This window comes from Schistocerca americana, chromosome X (assembly GCF_021461395.2).
Source record: "Schistocerca americana isolate TAMUIC-IGC-003095 chromosome X, iqSchAmer2.1, whole genome shotgun sequence".
Classification (NCBI taxonomy): domain Eukaryota; kingdom Metazoa; phylum Arthropoda; class Insecta; order Orthoptera; family Acrididae; genus Schistocerca; species Schistocerca americana.
The window spans coordinates 184,177,325-184,197,810 of NC_060130.1; the positions used below are offsets into that span (position 1 = coordinate 184,177,325).

Sequence of the window (20,486 nt, forward strand, 5' to 3'; positions counted from 1 at the left end):
GGGTTTCCAAAAACGACATGATACTCGAGCAAAAAACATGTTCTAAAATTCTACAACAGATTGATGTCAGAGATATAGGTCTACAGTTTGGCGCATCTGCTCGACGACCCTTCTTGAAGACTGGGACTACCTGTGCTCTTTTCCAATCATTTGGAACCTTCCGCTCCTCTAGAGACTTGCGGTACACGGCTGTTAGAAGGGGGGCAAGTTCTTTCGCGTATTCTGTGTAGAATCGAATTGGTATCCCGTCAGGTCCAGTGGACTTTCCTCTGTTGAGTGATTCCAGTTGCTTTTCTATTCCTTGGACACTTATTTCGATGTCGGCCATTTTTTCATTTGTGCGAGGATTTAGAGAAGGAACTGCAGTGCGGTCTTCCTCTGTGAAACAGCTTTGGAAAAAGGTGTTTAGTATTTCAGCTTTACGCGTGTCATCCTCTGTTTCAATGCCATCATCATGCCGGAGTGTCTGGATATGATGTTTCGAGCCACTTACTGATTTAACGTAAGACCAGAACTTCCTAGGATTTTCTGTCAAGTCGGTACATAGAATTTTACTTTCGAATTCACTGAACGCTTCACGCATAGCCCTCCTTACGCTAACTTTGACATCGTTTAGCTTCTGTTTGTCTGACAGGTTTTGGCTGCGTTTAAACTTGCAGTGAAGCTCTCTTTGCTTTCGCAGTAGTTTCCTAACTTTGTTGTTGAACCACGGTGGGTTTTTCCCGTCCCTCACAGTTTTACTCGGCATGTACCTGTCTAAGACACATTTTACGATTGCCTTGAACTTTTTCCATAAACACTCAACATTGGGAAAAAATACGATACCATTGTAGTGACACTGTGGAAACTAGATGCCTAAAAAAAGGCAGCAGCAAATATGAATAGTACTGCTATCGGTTTGGGCAGAGTAGTTTAACTTTCACCATCTGATTCCTCTTGCTATACATTTCATCTGCAGGTCTACCATTTGATGTGTTTGTAAATGCTAAATGCACATCTGAATTAAGTTCTTCAGAGAAAACCCACTAAATTCTGTCTTTTAGTGATCAAGTATAAAGCCAATCATCCACAATTTTGTGAATTATATATTTAACAATTTCCACAAGTTTTATTTATTTACTTTTTTCTTAAGTCTCACTTTTTTTACTTTCTTTTTTTTTTCCCCTTTGAGATTTCTGAAATAGCAGGGTAAAGGTGAAGTCTGTGGTGTAAGGCTGTGACCAGACTCTATAGTCCAGTCAACGAAGACCAAAAAAGGTTGATTAGGGGAAAATTTGTGTACTCACAATTTTTTGTACAGCGGTAGGATGACGTGCCTGAAACAACCTACTAAAAATCCTACCATTAGGGTGCGAGCATGGATTAGGGTCATTTAAAGGTCACTTTTTAACATTTTTCTTGAATAATTGGAAACCACGCATTCTAGAGGAAAGGACTCCTAGTACAATACTAAAGTACATTAAATTTCCCACAGAAAGTTCCTAGTCATTTTTTCTCTAGGACTAATAGTTCTGCGTTGCTGGGGATGAAAAAATATCACAAATTATTGAACAGTGTTTCAGAGACATAAAATTAATGGTTATTGTTAAATGAAGTGGAGTAAGAACAGATATTAAATGTGTGAACAACATTCAAATGCAGTAGAGTTGTATTAAGGGATAAATTGTGTTCTCGGAGTGTGACAGGCTGGAGAGGAGCAATTGTAGACGTGTGAGGGATAGTGTGTCACTGGATTGTGATCATGCACTTCCCTCCTCCATGAGTCTACAAGCTGAAAAGTGAACAGACGAGTCCTTACTATGTGCCCCACAATTCCACAAGAACCAACTAAAGGCTATTTCAGAAAGTTATACTGAGCCTTCTGCAGTTTGGTTGATGAATCCCTGGCAATGCAATGCACAGATATGCCTGGGAAGTGTGTGTGTTTTCCACAAAGTGCATTATCACTACATGGAACACAGATATGAGACAACAACAATAACCATAATAATAATAATAATAATAATAATAATAATAATAATAACCATAATAATAATAATAATAATAATAACCATAATAATAATAATAATATAGCAACTAATACATATGGACGGTCTCTAAGTAAATCTCTGCACACTCTTATATGCTGCAAGAGGGGAGGTCGATTCTTCGGTCATCCTGTATGGCAGTTTTAGTGTTGTTCTGGGAAAGGTTACTCACCAGAAACAATGCTCGCTTTCCAGTTTACAGACTATACCACCCCAGCACTTCTGGTTCAGTCATTGTATGCATAGAGACAACAAAAATTTCATTTAGCTGCTGTTTATATAGCAGAGTTATTTTCAGTTTATTGAGTACTTATTTGCATTTGTTAAGTAAGCTTTTATGTAAACAATCAAACAATGGAAAATGCAGGCATTTGCATTGTGCATGTCTGCCACTTGAAATCTTCTGAATGTGGTGAGCAACAATCTATCGTGTCAGAATATTCACATAGACAATGACTAAGAAATTTTTAATTTGTACACGTGATGTTGTCAGTGACCTACAAAGTGTTTGTAGCAAAGGGATTGGACTGGTAAATGTGGCAACATATTGTAAAGCCATGTAACCACATTGTAGGCAGTTGGTGATGAATTAACAAATGAAGAGAAAGTTACTGCACTTATTACATTATTAATTGTTTTACTGTTAGACTGCATAAATATTTTCCATTCAGGAATCGCTGGCACTTGAAGAGTGGGTTGCACTGAGTGAAGCCACTTATCACATATCCACCGTATATCTTGCAATGAGGGTGTGAGTATGTATGATGTACTGCAGCTAATCACAAGTCTAGAACAGTAATCTGCTGTAATGTAGTTTGACTTATGACAAAATATTTGAAGTTCCATAACAATCTAATTGACTTACTTCTGTTACAGAGGGAACCAACTGAAGCCTCTGGGCTGCTTCTGATGTTGGGAGAGCTAAACTGGGGTGAAGTATTTGACGCAGCTTATGTTGCTGAAAGTATTAAAGCCATTGATAGTGGAGACAATGAAAGTGACATTACTGAATACATACTGACAGCATTTTAAACATGGGGTGTGCTCTTCAGTGTGGTAGACAGTTGATAGCTTCAACTGCAGAGTTTTGTCTTTTTTTTTTTTACATAATAAACCACTTAACAACTGAAAATAAGTACTCACTTAATAAACCAAAAATAACCCCACTATATAAACACAAGCTCAGAAATTTTTTGTACACTCATAAAAGATAACTAGACAGGAAACACTGGGAAGGTATAGTCAGTCTGTAAACTATAAAGTGAGCAGTGATCAAGGTGGTGGAATTCGCCTCTCCTGGAAGAACACTGCAACTGCCATCCAGGTCTATTAAGAATCAATTTCGGCTGGGCACCATAGACCAATGTGCAGAGATTTATGTAGATTCTGTCCACATGTGTTTCTTGCAAACAACCCCCCCCCCCTCCTCACATGTGTGCAGTGATTCATAACGCTTGCTGCAAAAAGGTCAGCATAACTTTGCGAAAAAAGTAAGTTTTACGATTTTGACTATGAAATTCCTGGAAACTAATTTATAGAACACACCAAAGATGTGTAGTAACTATCTGAGAATATGGCTGCCATCAGCAGGCCTACTGTGTGCACACAGCCCTGCATCAGTGAAAGAGATACAATTTTTAGAAATTTGATAAATGTGTTCAAGACGTGCAAACTACTTTTACTGTAGATGATCTGTTCAAAAAATTCCAGAACATTGTCCACAACATTTTTCTACGCTTACCTTTTACTCATTGAGCACAGTCTCCTTTGAAATACTCTCCTCCGCAGTTGATACACCGCTCCCAATGTCATTTCCACTTCCAGAAGCAGTCTTGATATGCCTCTTGCTGGATTGCGCAAAGTGCCAGCTGTGAATTTTCTTTTATCTTGTCTATCATTGCAAAATCTTCTTCCTTTCAATGGCATTTTCAATTTTGGAAATAAAAAAATAAAATAAAATAAAAAAACTCCGCAGGGGCCGGTTTTGGAGAGTACGGAGGATGAGGCACCACAGTGATTTCGTTTTTTGTGGAATAGTCATGCACCAACAAGGATGAATGTGCGTGTGCATTATCATGATGCAAGAGCCATGAATTGTCTCACCACATTTCAAGCCGTTTCCTTCTCACATTTTCTCCCAGACACCACAACACATCTGATAGTATCATCGATTAATAGTTTGTTCCTGTGGCACTAATACTTCAAAGACAAAGAAAACTATCAGCATGGCTTTGACATTTGACCTGACATTTTTTGGTCTTGGAGAACCTTTCCACACACATTGTGAACATTGAATCTTGCTCTCAACAGGGGAGGGGGGAGGGGGGAGCGGGGGAGGAGGGAGCGGGGAGTGGGGGAGTGGGGGATGTCTCATTCTCATCAGATGGCCTGTCCATTAGTCTTCTGGAGGGGGGGAGAGAGGGGGGAGGGGGGGAGGAGGGGGGAGGAGAGGGGGGAGAGGGGGGGAGGAGAGGGGGGAGGAGAGGGGGGAGGAGAGGGGGGAGGAGAGGGGGGGAGGAGAGGGGGGAGGAGAGGGGGGGAGGAGAGGGGGGAGGAGAGGGGGGAGGAGAGGGGGAGGAGAGGGGGGGAGAGGGGGGGAGAGGGGGGAGGAGAGGGGGGAGGAGAGGGGGGAGGAGAGGGGGGAGCAGAGGGGGGAGCAGAGGGGGGAGCAGAGGGGGGAGCAGAGGGGGGAGCAGAGGGGGGAGCAGAGGGGGGAGCAGAGGGGGGAGCGAGGGGGGAGCGAGGGGGGAGCAGAGGGGGGAGCAGAGGGGGGAGCAGAGGGGGGAGCAGAGGGGGGAGCAGAGGGGGGAGCAGAGGGGGGAGCAGAGGGGGGAGCAGAGGGGGGAGCAGAGGGGGGAGCAGAGGGGGGAGCAGAGGGGGGAGCAGAGGGGGGAGCAGAGGGGGGAGCAGAGGGGGGAGCAGAGGGGGGAGCAGAGGGGGGAGCAGAGGGGGGAGCAGAGGGGGGAGCAGAGGGGGGAGCGAGGGGGGAGCAGAGGGGGGAGCGAGGGGGGAGCGAGGGGGGAGCGAGGGGGGAGGAGAGGGGGGAGCGAGGGGGGAGCGAGGGGGAGGAGAGGGGGGAGCGAGGGGGGAGGAGAGGGGGGAGCGAGGGGGGAGGAGAGGGGGGAGCGAGGGGGAGGAGAGGGGGGAGCGAGGGGGGAGGAGAGGGGGGAGCGAGGGGGGAGGAGAGGGGGGAGCGAGGGGGGAGGAGAGGGGGGAGCGAGGGGGGAGGAGAGGGGGGAGCGAGGGGGGAGGAGAGGGGGGAGCGAGGGGGGAGGAGAGGGGGGAGCAGAGGGGGGAGGAGAGGGGGGAGCAGAGGGGGGAGCAGAGGGGGAGAGAGGGGGGAGGAGAGGGGGGAGCAGAGGGGGGAGGAGAGGGGGGAGCAGAGGGGGGAGGAGAGGGGGGAGCAGAGGGGGGAGGAGAGGGGGGAGCAGAGGGGGGAGGAGAGGGGGGAGCAGAGGGGGGAGGAGAGGGGGGAGCAGAGGGGGGAGGAGAGGGGGGAGGAGAGGGGGGAGGAGAGGGGGGAGGAGAGGGGGGAGGAGAGGGGGGAGGAGAGGGGGGAGCGAGGGGGGAGGAGAGGGGGGAGCGAGGGGGGAGGAGAGGGGGGAGCGAGGGGGGAGGAGAGGGGGGAGCGAGGGGGGAGGAGAGGGGGGAGCGAGGGGGGAGGAGAGGGGGGAGCGAGGGGGGAGGAGAGGGGGGAGCGAGGGGGGAGCGAGGGGGGAGGAGAGGGGGGGCGAGGGGGGAGGAGAGGGGGGAGCGAGGGGGGAGGAGAGGGGGGAGCGAGGGGGGAGGAGAGGGGGGAGCGAGGGGGGAGGAGAGGGGGGAGCGAGGGGGGAGGAGAGGGGGGAGCGAGGGGGGAGGAGAGGGGGGAGCGAGGGGGGAGGAGAGGGGGGAGCGAGGGGGGAGGAGAGGGGGGAGCGAGGGAGGAGGAGAGGGGGGAGCGAGGGAGGAGAGGGGGGGAGCGAGGGAGGAGAGGGGGGAGCGAGGGAGGAGAGGGGGGAGCGAGGGAGGAGAGGGGGGAGCGAGGGAGGAGAGGGGGGAGCGAGGGAGGAGAGGGGGGAGCGAGGGAGGAGAGGGGGGAGCGAGGGAGGAGAGGGGGGAGCGAGGGAGGAGAGGGGGGAGCGAGGGAGGAGAGGGGGGAGCGAGGGAGGAGAGGGGGGAGCGAGGGAGGAGAGGGGGGAGCGAGGGAGGAGAGGGGGGAGCGAGGGAGGAGAGGGGGGAGCGAGGGAGGAGAGGGGGGAGCGAGGGAGGAGAGGGGGGAGTGAGGGAGGAGAGGGGGAGCGAGGGAGGAGAGGGGGAGCGAGGGAGGAGAGGGGGAGCGAGGGAGGAGAGGGGGAGCGAGGGAGGAGAGGGGGGAGCGAGGGAGGAGAGGGGGGAGCGAGGGAGGAGAGGGGGGAGCGAGGGAGGAGAGGGGGGAGCGAGGGAGGAGAGGGGGGAGCGGTGAGAGAAACAGGGTGGTAGCTAGATGGAGGGCTTCATGCCAGCCTCTGGATAATGTGCCATCTGCCGACATGCGATTGTATGTCTGAAGGAGAAAGTGCTTGCCCACAAAAGAAAGCTGCTGCAACATCTGAATGTGAACGTTGTCTGGCCCTGAGGTGGAAGTTCAGGATGAAGTGAGAGTGCAATCTAGCTCCCTCATAGTAAAGACGGCATTGTAGCATTCACGATTCTGAATGGAAAGGGTATTACCCGAGCCACCTCCACTCGGTCCCAATGGAGAAAGGCAAGGTGACACTGGTAAGAGCTCAAAACTCCCGCAAAATGGTGGCCCAAGGTGTTGGAGATAGCCATAGGGTTCACGATAACATCGTCTGCTACTTCAGGCCATTAATTGGGGAATGCATCTTGGTCCCAGAGAGCCGTCGGAGGTTGGTCCACACAACAGAGGAACGGGTGGAACTGCTAAAAGAACTAGTGAATGAAATCCAACTAGCTCTTTTGCTATTCCTAAGAATGTAACAACACTTTGCATGCATCTGTTTAAAGTGAATGCAGTTTGTTATTGTACAATGACGCGAAGTGCGTAGCAGCATGCCTCAGTCCAGGAGGGGGCAAACATAGGCATCACCTGTTGTAACATATGTACAGAACACATCAGCAGGACTTAAGTTAGTCTGCACTGTTCGTGAGGAGCAACCTGTATATATCCCTTTCTGTAAACACATCAGGATGAGTCCCTGCTAGCTCTTGTGTAACTCAGTTACAAAAAAATGTACAGATGAGATCTGCTCCCCAGAATGGTCATAATGTGCAAGAATAAAACGTGTCTTATTACCATACAAGGGAGAAATCAGCAAGAGACCTATAGTTACGAACACTTGTACAATCCTTTTTTTAAACAAGAATACCTGTGCCTTTTTCAATTACTTAACACACTTCTTTGCTTCAGAAATCAAAGGTAGACTGCTGCTAGAAAGGGAATACATTATTTTGTGTATTCTATACAGAATCTAGGAAGTATATCTTGTGTCTTTATTCTATACTCTGATTAAAATTACTTTGAGACTGATGTTTCAGTGACTCAAGCAGTTGGAATGAACCAAGGGCACAACGTCTGATGGTTTCAGACCCAATCACTCGGGCATATTGCGTTTCGCCCCATCCTGGATTTTTGAGGTGGTGGTAATTCCTTTTTAAAAGAAACATTTTTCTAACATTCTTCTTCTGCCTGTTGTGAATGTCTGTTATCCTTTTCAAAATTAGGTTCTGCAACCAGCATTATTTCAATGGCAGGAAGGGTTGGTTATTGGACAAGTAGTACAAGCTTGCAGCTGCATTTAAAGGTGCAGGTTGATGTGCTCTGCTCAGCTGTCAAAGTCTGTGTGCCAGCACTAGCCTTCTGTAGAGGCTGCTTCAATGCTGAGGCAAACAATTTTAGCAATGTGAGTGGCTCTATGACTTTAAATGCCTTCTTTACGTCAGAGTACAACATGTGTTGGGTGACTTTAATTTCCTCTACATATACTCTACATTAAAACAACTGGAAAACAAGTTTGGTACAGTGGCAAATTAAATCTTTGGCGAGGAAACCAGCAAGCTTGTGAATAAAGCGAAGAGGTATAAATTGAGGCAGATATGAGAAAAACACTTAAGCACACTAGATTGCATCTCCAAACAAAGCTGATGATGCTCATGGCTACAGATCCACCGAAGTCTCTGTTCTCAGTCCTAGGATTGTGTTTCAACCCTAGGATGGTAATCACAAACTCTTAATTCTGACGTGGCAAAGAATCTCATGTATACCTGGCATGGCAGCTCATAACAATATGGATATTCTGCAGGGATACATATCTCTTCTCCATTTAGCTGAATGACAGCTTTCAGCAGGAACTGTGGACATTGTCAAATGCCGGCAGGCAACTAAACTTGACAACCCATAATCTGCTGCAGTTGCACTGAAGGCAATTTGGAGTGCATGTTCAAACATAGACAGAGTGGTTTTCACAATATAATGAAAGTACTAAGAGACCAGCAGTACAATTCCTCAGAAGGGAACTTAGCACTAATGACAATTATTTCTTATGAAAAAGTGCCCATGGTGTACAGTTAAGTAATAATTTTTATTTGAGGAAATCAATTTGTTTAATATAAATGTTTACCTTTCTGTATTGTAACATACATAAATGTGATGTTTCATGTCTAATAAATACAATATAATTGAGAGGCACATTTTCATTCTCAAGAAATTACTGATGTATGTATTAAATCGGGGACCTAGAAATTACGGGGAGGCTCCGTCCTGCCATAGCCCTCAGTGGTTCACAACCCCACAACAGGTGACAGCAGTCCACCCACCCCAATGCTGCCCCACACCAAACCCAGGGTTATTGTGCAGTTGGCCCCTAGTGGACACATCCCCCCTCCCCCCGGGTCGTCTCATATCAGACAAGTGAAACTCCAATGTTTGCGTGGTAGAATAATTACGGTGTCCGCGTGCATGGAAACGGTATTTGCGCAGCAATCACCAACACAGTGTAAATGAGGTGGAAAAAGGGGAACCAGGCCGTGTTCACAGAGGTAAATGGAAAACCACCTTAAAAACCATCCACAGGCTGGTTGACACACCGGACCTCGACACTAATCTGCCAGGCGGATTAATGCCGGAGACCGGCACTTCTTCCCGCTCGGGAAGCAGTGCATTAGACCGTGCGGCTAGCCGGGCGGGCTAGTTTATAGTTAATTAGAAGTGTACCACTGTTATCATCGGCAGGCGCTATATCAGGCATAAAGCTGCTCTCGTAGTGCACAAATGAAGTATGTTGCTGTGGTCCGACCCTCCCACAGACTATGGTACACCCAGACACACTGCAGCTTTCACGTTTGCCTTGCTTACTGCATTGTGTCTGTAAGTGATATGTCCATAGTTATTTTTGCATATCTTACCTATTTTGAAGACGACTTGGAAAGTGTGAAATATGTGGTTATAATATCATCTCCAATTTTTTACCCGCTTCTATTTGCAACGTATAAAAACATCTTACCTCATTTTTAAAATTATGTTACTTACAGAAATAAACACTACACATAAACTTAGCCAGAAAAGTTAGATGACTAAATGCAATACTCACACCAGAGCAAATTCTTGATTAACCCAGAACATGGTGTTTTCCTCAAAGTCCTTTGGTGACTGCACTTCTGGTTCGTATGACAGAACTTGCCTTCTAAGCTTTGGGAATGCGACAAGAGACTGAAATAAGTGATAATTATCAATTATTAATTTGGCAAAGGACAGAAAAAGAGTAAAACAAGATGCCATGGCACCTAAATATACATTAACATTCCCTGTAAGTAAGGAACTACTGAAATGAAACTATCTTTACTAGTACTTGGTTTCACTGATTTACTTTTCAATAAGTCTCACACAAACTTTGGTAACAGTGTGGCAACAAGAAACACAAGAAACCAAAATTTGAATGTAAAACACAAGAAAGCCTTGGAGAGGGAAAAGATGGCAATGTGAATGCATTAACAATACTGAAAATAACTGTAGGAGTGCTTCATTTTATCAGTGACAAAGTAATGTTTTTCTTTATTCGCAGCAGTGGAAAGTGTACTGTATTTGTATCTGCCACTTGCCACCAAATAGTATTTTTGTGTTGATGTAAAACTTCAAGTGAATTTCTGGCCTTTTTGTTCAAAATTCGGCTTTTTAATTTCAAAAATCACAAGAAAATAAAAAAGAACACTATACAAAGTATCATTGCTCATTACAAATTGAAAAAGAAAATTACATTTTCAGTTATGCTCCACCCTGACATTTGTGTGCTGCCTCAAACTGACCTCTCCCCACAATAGTGACAGTGATGGTATAGGAAAAGACAAATGTTCATTATATAAATAAGGTAATGAGCAGATGATGCCCACAAGATATTGCTTAATTAGGTCTGGTATGAATAATTTTGAGTGCTCAGACAAAAAGACACACAACTACATCCTTCTCTTCCTCTCCTACCTGAAGCCAAATTTTACAAAAGTTTGGGTGTTTTCTAATTCCACTGCAATAAAGTGCAGCATTTTCTTATTAGTAAGGACGATAACATCACAATGAATAATCATTTTCACTACAAGGTTTGCATTTCAGAGTACCTAATGAATTTCCGAGTGTCAACAATACCACTCAACTTTTCTAGATAATGGACAGTGATGCTTTGTCACCTGTGCCCCATGCTCTCTTTTATGCCAAAAGCACATGCTGACATGCTTTTAGTATTATTTTTGTATTTTTATCACTTCTTAAGAGACAAACTAACTACATTTAGTAAGAAAATGACAGAAAAAGGTGCAAATCCCCAAGAAAAGCTAATCCAACGTCAATAGAGAATTTTTTTTAAACCTCGTTGAGGAACAAGAGTGGCAGGATGTTTATAATGCCAATAAACACAGATGACAAATATAATGCTTTCCTTAAGACATTTCTCATGCTCTTTGAGAGTTGCTTTCCATTAGAATGTTCTAAACAAGGTACTAGCAGTAAAGGCAGTCTGGGTGGCTGACTAGTGGGATAAGGATATCATGTTGAACAATGTGGGAATTATATCAAAATGTTAGATGTGGTCACAGTCAAGCTACAGCAACCCATTACAAACAGTATTGTAAGGAGCTTAAAATGTTATTAGAAAGGGAAAGAGCATGTGATATCCAAATACAACAGTTAATTCATAGTATAAAATTAAAACCATATAGTCAGTTGTGAAGAAAGTGTCTAGTTAGCAGCACAAGGTCGATGATATGAAGCCACTTCACAGTAAAAATATTTCTGTTACTGATAAGTCAGATATCTGTACAGTATTTAACATTCATTTTCTGAGCATCGCTGGCGAATTAAATAAAAACTTAGTTTCTACAGGGAATCATATAACACTCCTGAAATATGCCTTTCGGACATTGATGTCTGAAATACTCTTCTGTGATACTGACAAGATGGAGAGTGAGTCAATAATTAAATTACTGAAGATTAAGAACTCTCGCAGATATCATGGAATGCCTAGTAGAATATTGAAGTAATGTGCTGTACATATTAGCCCTGTACTTAGGCATATTTGTAATTTTTCCTCTAAGAATGGTCAGTTTCCTGAATGATTTAAGTACTTAGTAGTAAAGCCACTTTATAAAAAGGGAGAAAGGGATAATGTAGACAATTTTAGATCTATTTCTATGCCATCAGTGTTTGCTAAAGTTATTGAAAAGGCTGTATAGATAAGGAAAATTGACCATTTTATATCACATAATTTGCTATCAAATGTACAGTTCAGTTTTACGAGGGTTTAACCCTTTTAGTGCCAAATAAGATCTAATCGGATCGTGCTGTATGCACAAAAAGTGCCACGTATGATCTAATTGTACTGCCATTTTCACACACTTTTCTTTCAAACTAAGGCCAGATCGTGGTATATCAATGTCAGGAAGACAAACAAAGGTTGAAAGATAGTCGTCAAGTACTTTGTTTCAATTGTCAATGCCAATAATTGATATTTTCGAGTGCCAAACACAAGATTGTTTTTCGTTCGTTTTGAACATACCACGGCGCCGCCAAGGAAGAAGTCTCATTTCAGTGCGATTTATACCGTGGAAAGTAGTGAAAGTGAGAATGATTTTGCAGGTTTTTCAGACAGTGGATCGACCTATGAGTGGTCTAGTGGCGACATCTCATCATGTGAGTCATCAACAGCCGAATCTGCACCCAGCAGCGATGAAGACTATGTTGAAGAATTGACTGCAGCCAGCAACACATTTGCTGAATTTGGAACTGATGAGTTGGACAATCCTGCTCCTCACCGCTTCACGTTTTCGGAATTACCAGGCCCCGAACATGTACCAATAAATGCTACACCAATTGATTTTTTAACTCGTTTTTTTAAGTGCAACTGTTTACAATATATGGGACTCATAAAGAAACCAACAATTTTTAGTTAATGGTTCACAGATGAAAATATGGCAACTCCATGGTTTAACCCGTATGTTTTCGCGAAATAGATTTCAGTTGCTCCTAAAATTTTTCCACTTGACAGATAATACAAAATTGCACCCTCCTGGGCATCCACGTATGACCCCACTGCAAAGTTTGATATTATGCTGAACATTGCCAATAATGTGTTTCATCACCATTATACGCCTCATCAACAGCTGCGTGTTGATGAAAGTCTTGTTGTTATGCAGCCATAAAAAGTTTAACTACTCATAAAGTTCAGTTTAAGAGGCACCTGAAGGATTTATTTGTGGCCAAATCCTACTCCACTGACAAATTTGTTAGTAGAACTAACTGATGAGTATATGTTACTAATAATATCTAACATGATTACTCATAACTGTAGTTGCCCTACCTACAAGATCATCTGTAGTCAGTTCAGTAAGTAATGCAATCACTATAAATACGGCATTTAAAATGATTTTTCTAGATGATGATTCATAGCTACAATAGCCTAAGAATTATCATAGGCCCTCAGAGTATTGAACATTTACATGTTTTGCGACAACTTATTTATTGCCTTTTAGAAGAGAATATGTTTAAGATTTGTTTGGCTTATTACACATCCACTAGGACCATTTAACTTGAGATATGTGGAAGTTATATTAGTTTATTTGTTTTTATTTGTAAATAGTTATTGTGTATTCTCATTTTACTGATATCAATTACATCCTGGAAGATCTCCTCACTACAGATCTACAGAAAACAAAAGTACAACTAATCTGATCTATGGTGGAAGAAATCAGCTGTGTAAAATCACTGTATAACTGTTTAGTTGTTCTATAAAAAAACTATGACTTTCTAATCTGTCTGTTGCAGTTCCTTGGTTGCTACATACAGACTGCAGTTTGTTTCTTTGGATGTGTGGATGAATCCAGAATTTTCTCTGTTTTCTCACTCATGTGTAACAGTAACAGACCCCCATGTTCCTCTGATCTCAAATCTGTACTTGACATGACAAGTGTAAACAAACGATGTTCAGGTGCAAGAAATAATATTACCTCTCCTCCTCCTCATTCACACACAGCAACTACAGATTCTCATTTCACAGTTGCACTAAGTGAGGAACTGCGTTGCCAGCTACTCAGCAACCTGCTGCCATTTAAATCGCATGCCTGTTGCATTTCTTTTCAGTTGCTCTGTGTGTGGATGGTCTTAGCGTTTGCTTACTGTACTGGCAACAATGTAGGTTTCCAGATTGCAGTCATTATGGTAGCATCTAACATGTTTGTAGACATCACTGTATTTATTTTATTTTTGTTTATTTATGTAAAGTGATCAGGTTAGGGCCATCAGGCCCCCTCTTACATCGGACCTGGGTTTCATACATGCAGTACTTTTTTTACATCATAGTTAACTAATAAATGACAATTATAATATGACAAATAGTATTATAATGATTTGAGGGTCTGTAGAGACTATGTGAGTAAATAACACTATGAACTAATAAAGTTAATACTGGACTGACTTGTCCAAGCAGTGAGTCTTGCTTATCATTCACGGATTTCAAAGGCTCATTTCAGTCTCAAGAGTTTTGTGGCTTTCAAGCAATGGAAATCTACTCAATAACACCCAAGCACAAATCCAGCCTGCAGTACGCAGCATCACTTTATCAGTGCAGGTATGTCTTATTGGTTGCAATGCTCCAATATCGAGCCGCTATTGTGGACAAACTTATACAGTCTGTTATCGCCCTTCAAACAAGACGGTAGTCATTTCACACTGTAGTCTCGCTGCGTGGTCTATTGAAGCTATGGAAGCAGAAGGTGAATAGGAGAGCCATTTGTATCTGGGCATGTCTCAAAGATAGTACTTTATCCATCTTCAACAACTATCTGTCTACTAGCTGAAAAATCAGAAACTAGTTATAGAAAAGGAATTTTATTTCTCTATTACTTTCAGGCACCCAGTGCCCTTCTTCAGAAGATTATAATTATGAGGCGGAATCCAAAATTTTCAGGACTGGTGCTGCCATCTGGAAAGTAGGAGTGGTAGATCTTTGCACCGCTAGGTGGTGAGAGCTGCATATCAGACGACTCAGTGTGCGGAGTAGCATTCAGCTGGGAGGACATGTTGCGTGTCCACAGTGATTTCCATAATACTGTGTGTGTGTGTGTGTGTGTGTGTGTGTGTGTGTGTGTGTGTGTGTGTCAAATTCTGCGTGAATCTTGGGAAAAGTGCTATGGAGACCCTTGCAATGATTCAACAAGTGTTTGGGGGACAGAGCATGAGCTGTATGCATGTGTTTGAGTGGAAGAGCTCGGGCTCCCCAAGACCCAAAAAAGCAAGACAGGTGAAGGGCAAATTGAAGAGCATGATCATCGTTTTCTTTGTTACAACGGGAATTGTGCACAAAGAATTCGTCCCACCCAACCCAACAGTGAATTACGCGTACTACTGTGACGTTTTGCGACGGCTCCGTGAAAACATGCGGCGACGACGGCCTGAACTTTGGCATCAAGGGAACTGGCTGCTCCATCACGACAATGCACCCTGTCACAAGTCCTTGCTCACCAGAACCTTTTTGTCAAAAAACAATATGGCGGTTGTACCCCACCCATCATACTCACCAGATTTGGCACCTTGCGATTTCGTGCTATTCCCAAAACTGAAACAAGTTGAAAGGCCGGCGGCTCGACACTCTAGAGAGGATTCAAGAATCATCGCTAGCGGTGTTAAACGCCCTCAAAAACCAGGACTTCCAGAAAACATTTGACCAATGGCACAAATGCTGGGACCGGTGTGTACGTGTGGATGGGAACTACTTCAAGGGTGATGGTGACCATTAGTCCAAAGGTAAGGTTTTCAACAGATGGCAGCAACAGTCCCAAAAATTTTGGATAGCACCTCGTATCACATTATTAGCGACTCTTGAAAACAAGCAGGTGTGTGCATAATATTACTGCAGTCATGTGGATCATAGTGCATGTACAAAAATAGCCTCAAAGAGCAGGTGTGATGGATGGATAGAGAATTATACCGCCAACCCTGACATTAAGTGTCTAAGAAGTCACAGTTTTTCCAAGCATCTGGAAATCATAATCTCTAATAACAGTGATGCAAAAAATGTAGCTGACAATGTAAGTATCTGCAAGAGTTACAGTGATTGCAATTCATTATACTATTCATCACTCAGTGTCTCACATATTGGATCAAAACAATGTTTCACAATATTTTGTCAAGTGGGTGTTGTCAGCTTCCTAAAGAACACAAGTAACATTTCCTTTAAAAGTCCACTACAAATGAGCTCAGTAATGACTCTTCTTAGTACAAGGCAATCGCAATGTACACAGCAACAACATTTTAACTCTGTTTAACTTCTTACCCACAATGTTCTTCTAAGCTCTGGATCAGGTAACTCTGTGGCCAGCCTTAAATTTTCGTATGGTATTTTATCGTATGGACGCTGATTCCATGCAAAAAGAACTGCCATTTGGAAAGTGGTGACATCTACATCATATCTTCCAACATTATTTGCAAATGTTATCTGAAAAATTTAAGTTGATAACAAAGCATAAAATTTTAATTCAATAACAACACGTAAGTGACACACCATTACATTTGCATTCCACAGCAATATGACACGAGCCTCTCCAAGTTTCACATCAAAGAAGTTTTGTCAACAATTGTCATATTCCATGAAATTCTCAGAGACTGTAGAATGTGTCACATTGTAAAATGGCAAACTGATGTTTCAGTAACTACTGCAACTGAACTTCACTTGTGTGACATGTGATCTACAACCCACAAGAATTTAATGAAAGTGGCTCCAACTGCGAAAGCCTGCAAACATAAGATTATCAAAGAGTTTTTAATCAATTAATTTTATATGGAAAGGATAGATTGTTACTCACCATATAGAGGAGACACTGAGTCACAGAAAAAACACACACACACACACACACACACACACACACACACACGTCTCCTCTATATGGTGAGTAACAATCTATCCTTTCCATATAAAATTAATTGATTAAAAACTCTTGGTCATCTACAGCACATACACAAAGTATCACTCATAAAATATTGGATTGTTTGGTGCCACCAAAATCAGATATGGTCCCAGTGATCCTACCAACAATGTCGTCTGCCAGTCTAAGATCAGCAACACCAAATCCACTTATGGTAATTTCAGGGGCAGCACACCTCAGTGCCACCAGAAAGTGCAAATGATGTAGAGTATGTGGCCTCAGTTCCAATGGGGACAGCATCCCGACAGGTGGTGCACACAGTCGGTATGTGCTGTTGATAGAAAAGTCTTTGTGCTGTCATTATGCTGTCAACTTCCACGAAGACGTGCAACGCTGGTTGGCAATGCTTGTTTGCTCAAGACTTTAAGCCTTTTTGCAAAAATGGTTCAAATGGCTCTGAGCACTATGGGACTTAACATCTGAGGTCATCAGTCCCCTAGAACTGAGAACTACTTAAACCTATCTAACCTCAGGACATCACACACATCCATGCCCAAAGCAGGATTCAAACCTGTGACTGTAGCGGTTGTGCGGTTCCAGACTGAAGCACCTAGAACTGCTCGGCCACTCCGGCCGGTGCCTCTTTGCAACATCAGGCCATTGTTAGTCTTTTCTACCAGTTTATGCTGAATGGATCTATCAGCTGACTACACTTGCTAAGTTTAGACCTCCAGTGGACTTACCGAGAATGGTTAGTAATGGATGGTTACTACCTCAGCTCTGATTGAGACTTGATTCAGCACCTAACCCCTAACCCTCTCCACTCACCACTAGCACAAGGCTATTGGGTATTCCAATGATCTTATGATGATCTCTATCTTCCACAGTTTAGTTAACATCTGCTTAGTTCTGACAGAAAAACCAAAATATTGATGGGATGCTGAACCTAAATCTTCCTTTTTCTTCTTCTTGCCCAATATAAAACACATTTACAAGTCAACTGAACAAATGAAGGAAAACCCAGGAATTAGATGAATAATCATTTCACGAAACATTTGAAAAGACTGATGAGATGAAGGTACAAATAAACTGTCAATTGGAAGAATCATTAGTACAGTATGACGATGCAAAAGAGGGGAAGGTGAGAGTGAGAAGGAGGAGGGAAGGTGAGGGGGAAGAGAGAGAGAGCGTGAGGGTAGTAGGGAGCGAAACTATTGTGTATTCATTGGTTCATACTTTTATATAAGAAATTACTGCACCTGAAAACAAAACACACTCCAAGACAAAAAAATGAAGCACTACAAAGGAATTAACCAAATGGGACAGAAATCTGTAGCTGTGATGTACGTGTAAAGACAATTGAATGATTAAATTCTAGAAAAACTCTCTGATTTATTCAAGAGAAAGAGTGTCACAAATTGAGCAAGTCAGTAACACATTGGCCCACCTCTGGCCCTTATGCAAGCAGTTATTCACTTGGTGTAGATAGATGGAGTCGTCGGATATCCTCCCATGAGATATCATGCCAAATTCTGTCCAGTTAGTACATTAGATCATCCAAATCCCAAACTGGTTTTAAGGCCCTCCCGATAAAGCTCCAAATGTTCTCAACTGGGGAGAGACTCACTGACCTTGCTCATCAAGATAGGGTTTGGCAAGCATGAAGACAAGTAGTAGAAACTCTTGCCATGTGCTGGTAGTCATCGCCTTGCTGAAATGTAAGCCCAGGTCAGCCTGCTAGGAAGGGCAACAAAACGGGACATAGAACATCATCTATGCACTGCTGCGCTGCAAGAGTGCTGCAGACGACGACAAAAGTGGTCCTGCTACGAAATGAAATTGCATCCCAGACCATCATTCTTGGTTGTAGGACTGTATAGAAGGCGACAGTCAAGTTGATATCCAACCCCAGCCCAGGACGTCTTCAGACATGCCTTGGCTGGTCATTGTGATGCAATTCGAAGCAGGACTCATCACTGAAGACTATTATATTCCAGTCAATGATATTACAGACCAAATGTGTCCGACACCACTGAAAACAGGTTTTCTGGTGTACAGCTGTCAATGGTAGTTGGCACAAGCGGTGCAGACATCTCAGCCCCCTTTCTGTGACTCACCTATTAGTTGTCCTTGTGGTCGCTGAAGCACCAGTTGCACATTGTATAGATGATGATGATGATTCGGGAGCTCTAAGTGCCTCTGACGGCTGCTCGGTCCTCATGTTCTGCCATCTCTCTAGGTTGGCTGCTTCCTTCTTCACACTGAGTTTTGTCATGGTTCACCAATTCCTACCAACATTACCGAATGGCGATATCGCTCCTGCTCAAATGCTGAGCATCTGGCAAATTACTCCAACTGGCTGCTTTGACCTCAAGTACACATTCTCTCTCAAATGTGGACGTCTGTGTACATTGTTCACCCGCCTGTATGGAAGGCACAGTTACTGTCCAACCAACTGTGCAGAATGAAATTCGCAAATACTTCGTGCCCTGTTATCGACATGTCCCCTGTTTACTGTCCTTTCCAGCTGCAGGTGAATTGCACTGCAGCATCACACATCCATTCATTAGCCACCAAAGTTTATAATTTTGCGTTTTCCATTGATACTTGTATGAAAGTCAATTTGTAACCAATTTGCATAGCTCCTTCATGGTGCGTCATCTTTTTTGTCTTCCAGTGCACATAAGATTGTTTCGATTATTCATCTTTCATCTCTCAGATGCACAAATAAAAACATTCCATAAATTATTATACGGAGAAACACTGAATGATAAACATCAGATGATGATCTTACATTATGTTTAATAATTTTCTTCTTGGTCAGAACCCAACAGCAACAACTTCTGACAAAAGCATTTATATACATATACACACTTTGGGTGTCTCTCCTAAGAGTCATCGCGTGCAATTTCTCTGGAGTTTCGGCAGCTATTTGCAGTTTCGCTTTTGCAATGTGTAGCTGGTAGCTGGAGACAGCCTGAATAAACACTAATCGTCACATCTTTCATACAACAACCAATGTCAACAGAGAGGGAGAGAGAGGGAGGGAGAGGGAGGGAGGGAGAGGGAGAGAGAGGGAGAGAGAGAGAGAGAGAGAGAGGGAGTGTGTGTGTGTGTGTGTGTGTGTGTGTGTGTGTGTGTGTGGGGGGGGGGGGGGGGGGGGGGGGGGGCAAAAAAATAAAAATTTTTTGAAGTGGAATTTTACATGCCCATTTGGTAGAGCAATCCCAAACTAGTCTAGTTTAATACTCATTTTATTCATGTGTATTAACATGTAGAATAAAACACGAAGAATAACCAGTACTCCAACAGCAACATCACTGTCCTGACCCGGGCTGACTGCTACCGCCATGCAGTAGTGCTGTCAGTTGCTGTTGGAGTACTGGTTATTCTTAATATTTTACTGTGTCTGTTAATACATATTTATAGAACAAATATCACAGTAGACTAATTTGGGTATATTCTATTGAATGGGCGTATAAAAATCCGCTTTAAAAATAATTTTCTTCAGAACGGAAACAAACCAACACTTTCTGTCTACACTGGAGGACACATGAAAGATTTGGTGAGCAGAATTTCTTTGGGCTGATTCTAGCTACACACCACAAACACAAAACTGAAAATATCTCCCAAAACACCAGAGAAAATGCAACTGATGACTCTCTGACTTATTCATATATAGACACACACACACACACACACACACACACACACACACACACTAGACATCGCATAACTTTTTATGAATTCAACAGGGGATAAACATAAAAAGTTTAATTCTTCATAATTATTTTACATACCGTCCCATTAGACATATGATGGTACCATTGCAGTTTCCTCCCACTGTGTTTCTTTTTGTAGAAATCTTCTACTTCCGGAATGTAGTCTTCTAGCTCCAGAGGCAATGACACAGTTACACGTTCACTTCCACGTGCCCAAGCCCCAGCATTCAAGATCTTGATGTTGATCGAGTCTATTACAACATTGCAAAAATTTGCATTTTTTTAGTTCATATCTGAAATGAACCAGAACAAGAGGGAAAAAACCAGGTCTGGTTGTGTTTCATCAAAGTTACTATTT

The 20,486-nt window shown here is 43.4% G+C and overlaps 1 protein-coding gene across 3 annotated transcripts in view; it reads right to left on the reverse strand.

Moving 5' to 3' along the window:
• LOC124554764 (cullin-5) overlaps positions 1-20,486 on the reverse strand; it is a 243,311-nt gene that overhangs the window by 29,978 nt on the left and 192,847 nt on the right. For all 3 annotated transcript variants that reach the window (XM_047128412.1, XM_047128411.1, XM_047128413.1), the window contains exons 12-14: positions 20,207-20,379; positions 15,818-15,979; positions 9,596-9,714 (exon numbers count right to left, since the gene is read on the reverse strand). In XM_047128412.1, coding sequence (XP_046984368.1) covers positions 9,596-9,714; positions 15,818-15,979; positions 20,207-20,379 — 454 coding nt within the window. The remainder of the gene's footprint in view (positions 1-9,595; positions 9,715-15,817; positions 15,980-20,206; positions 20,380-20,486) is intronic.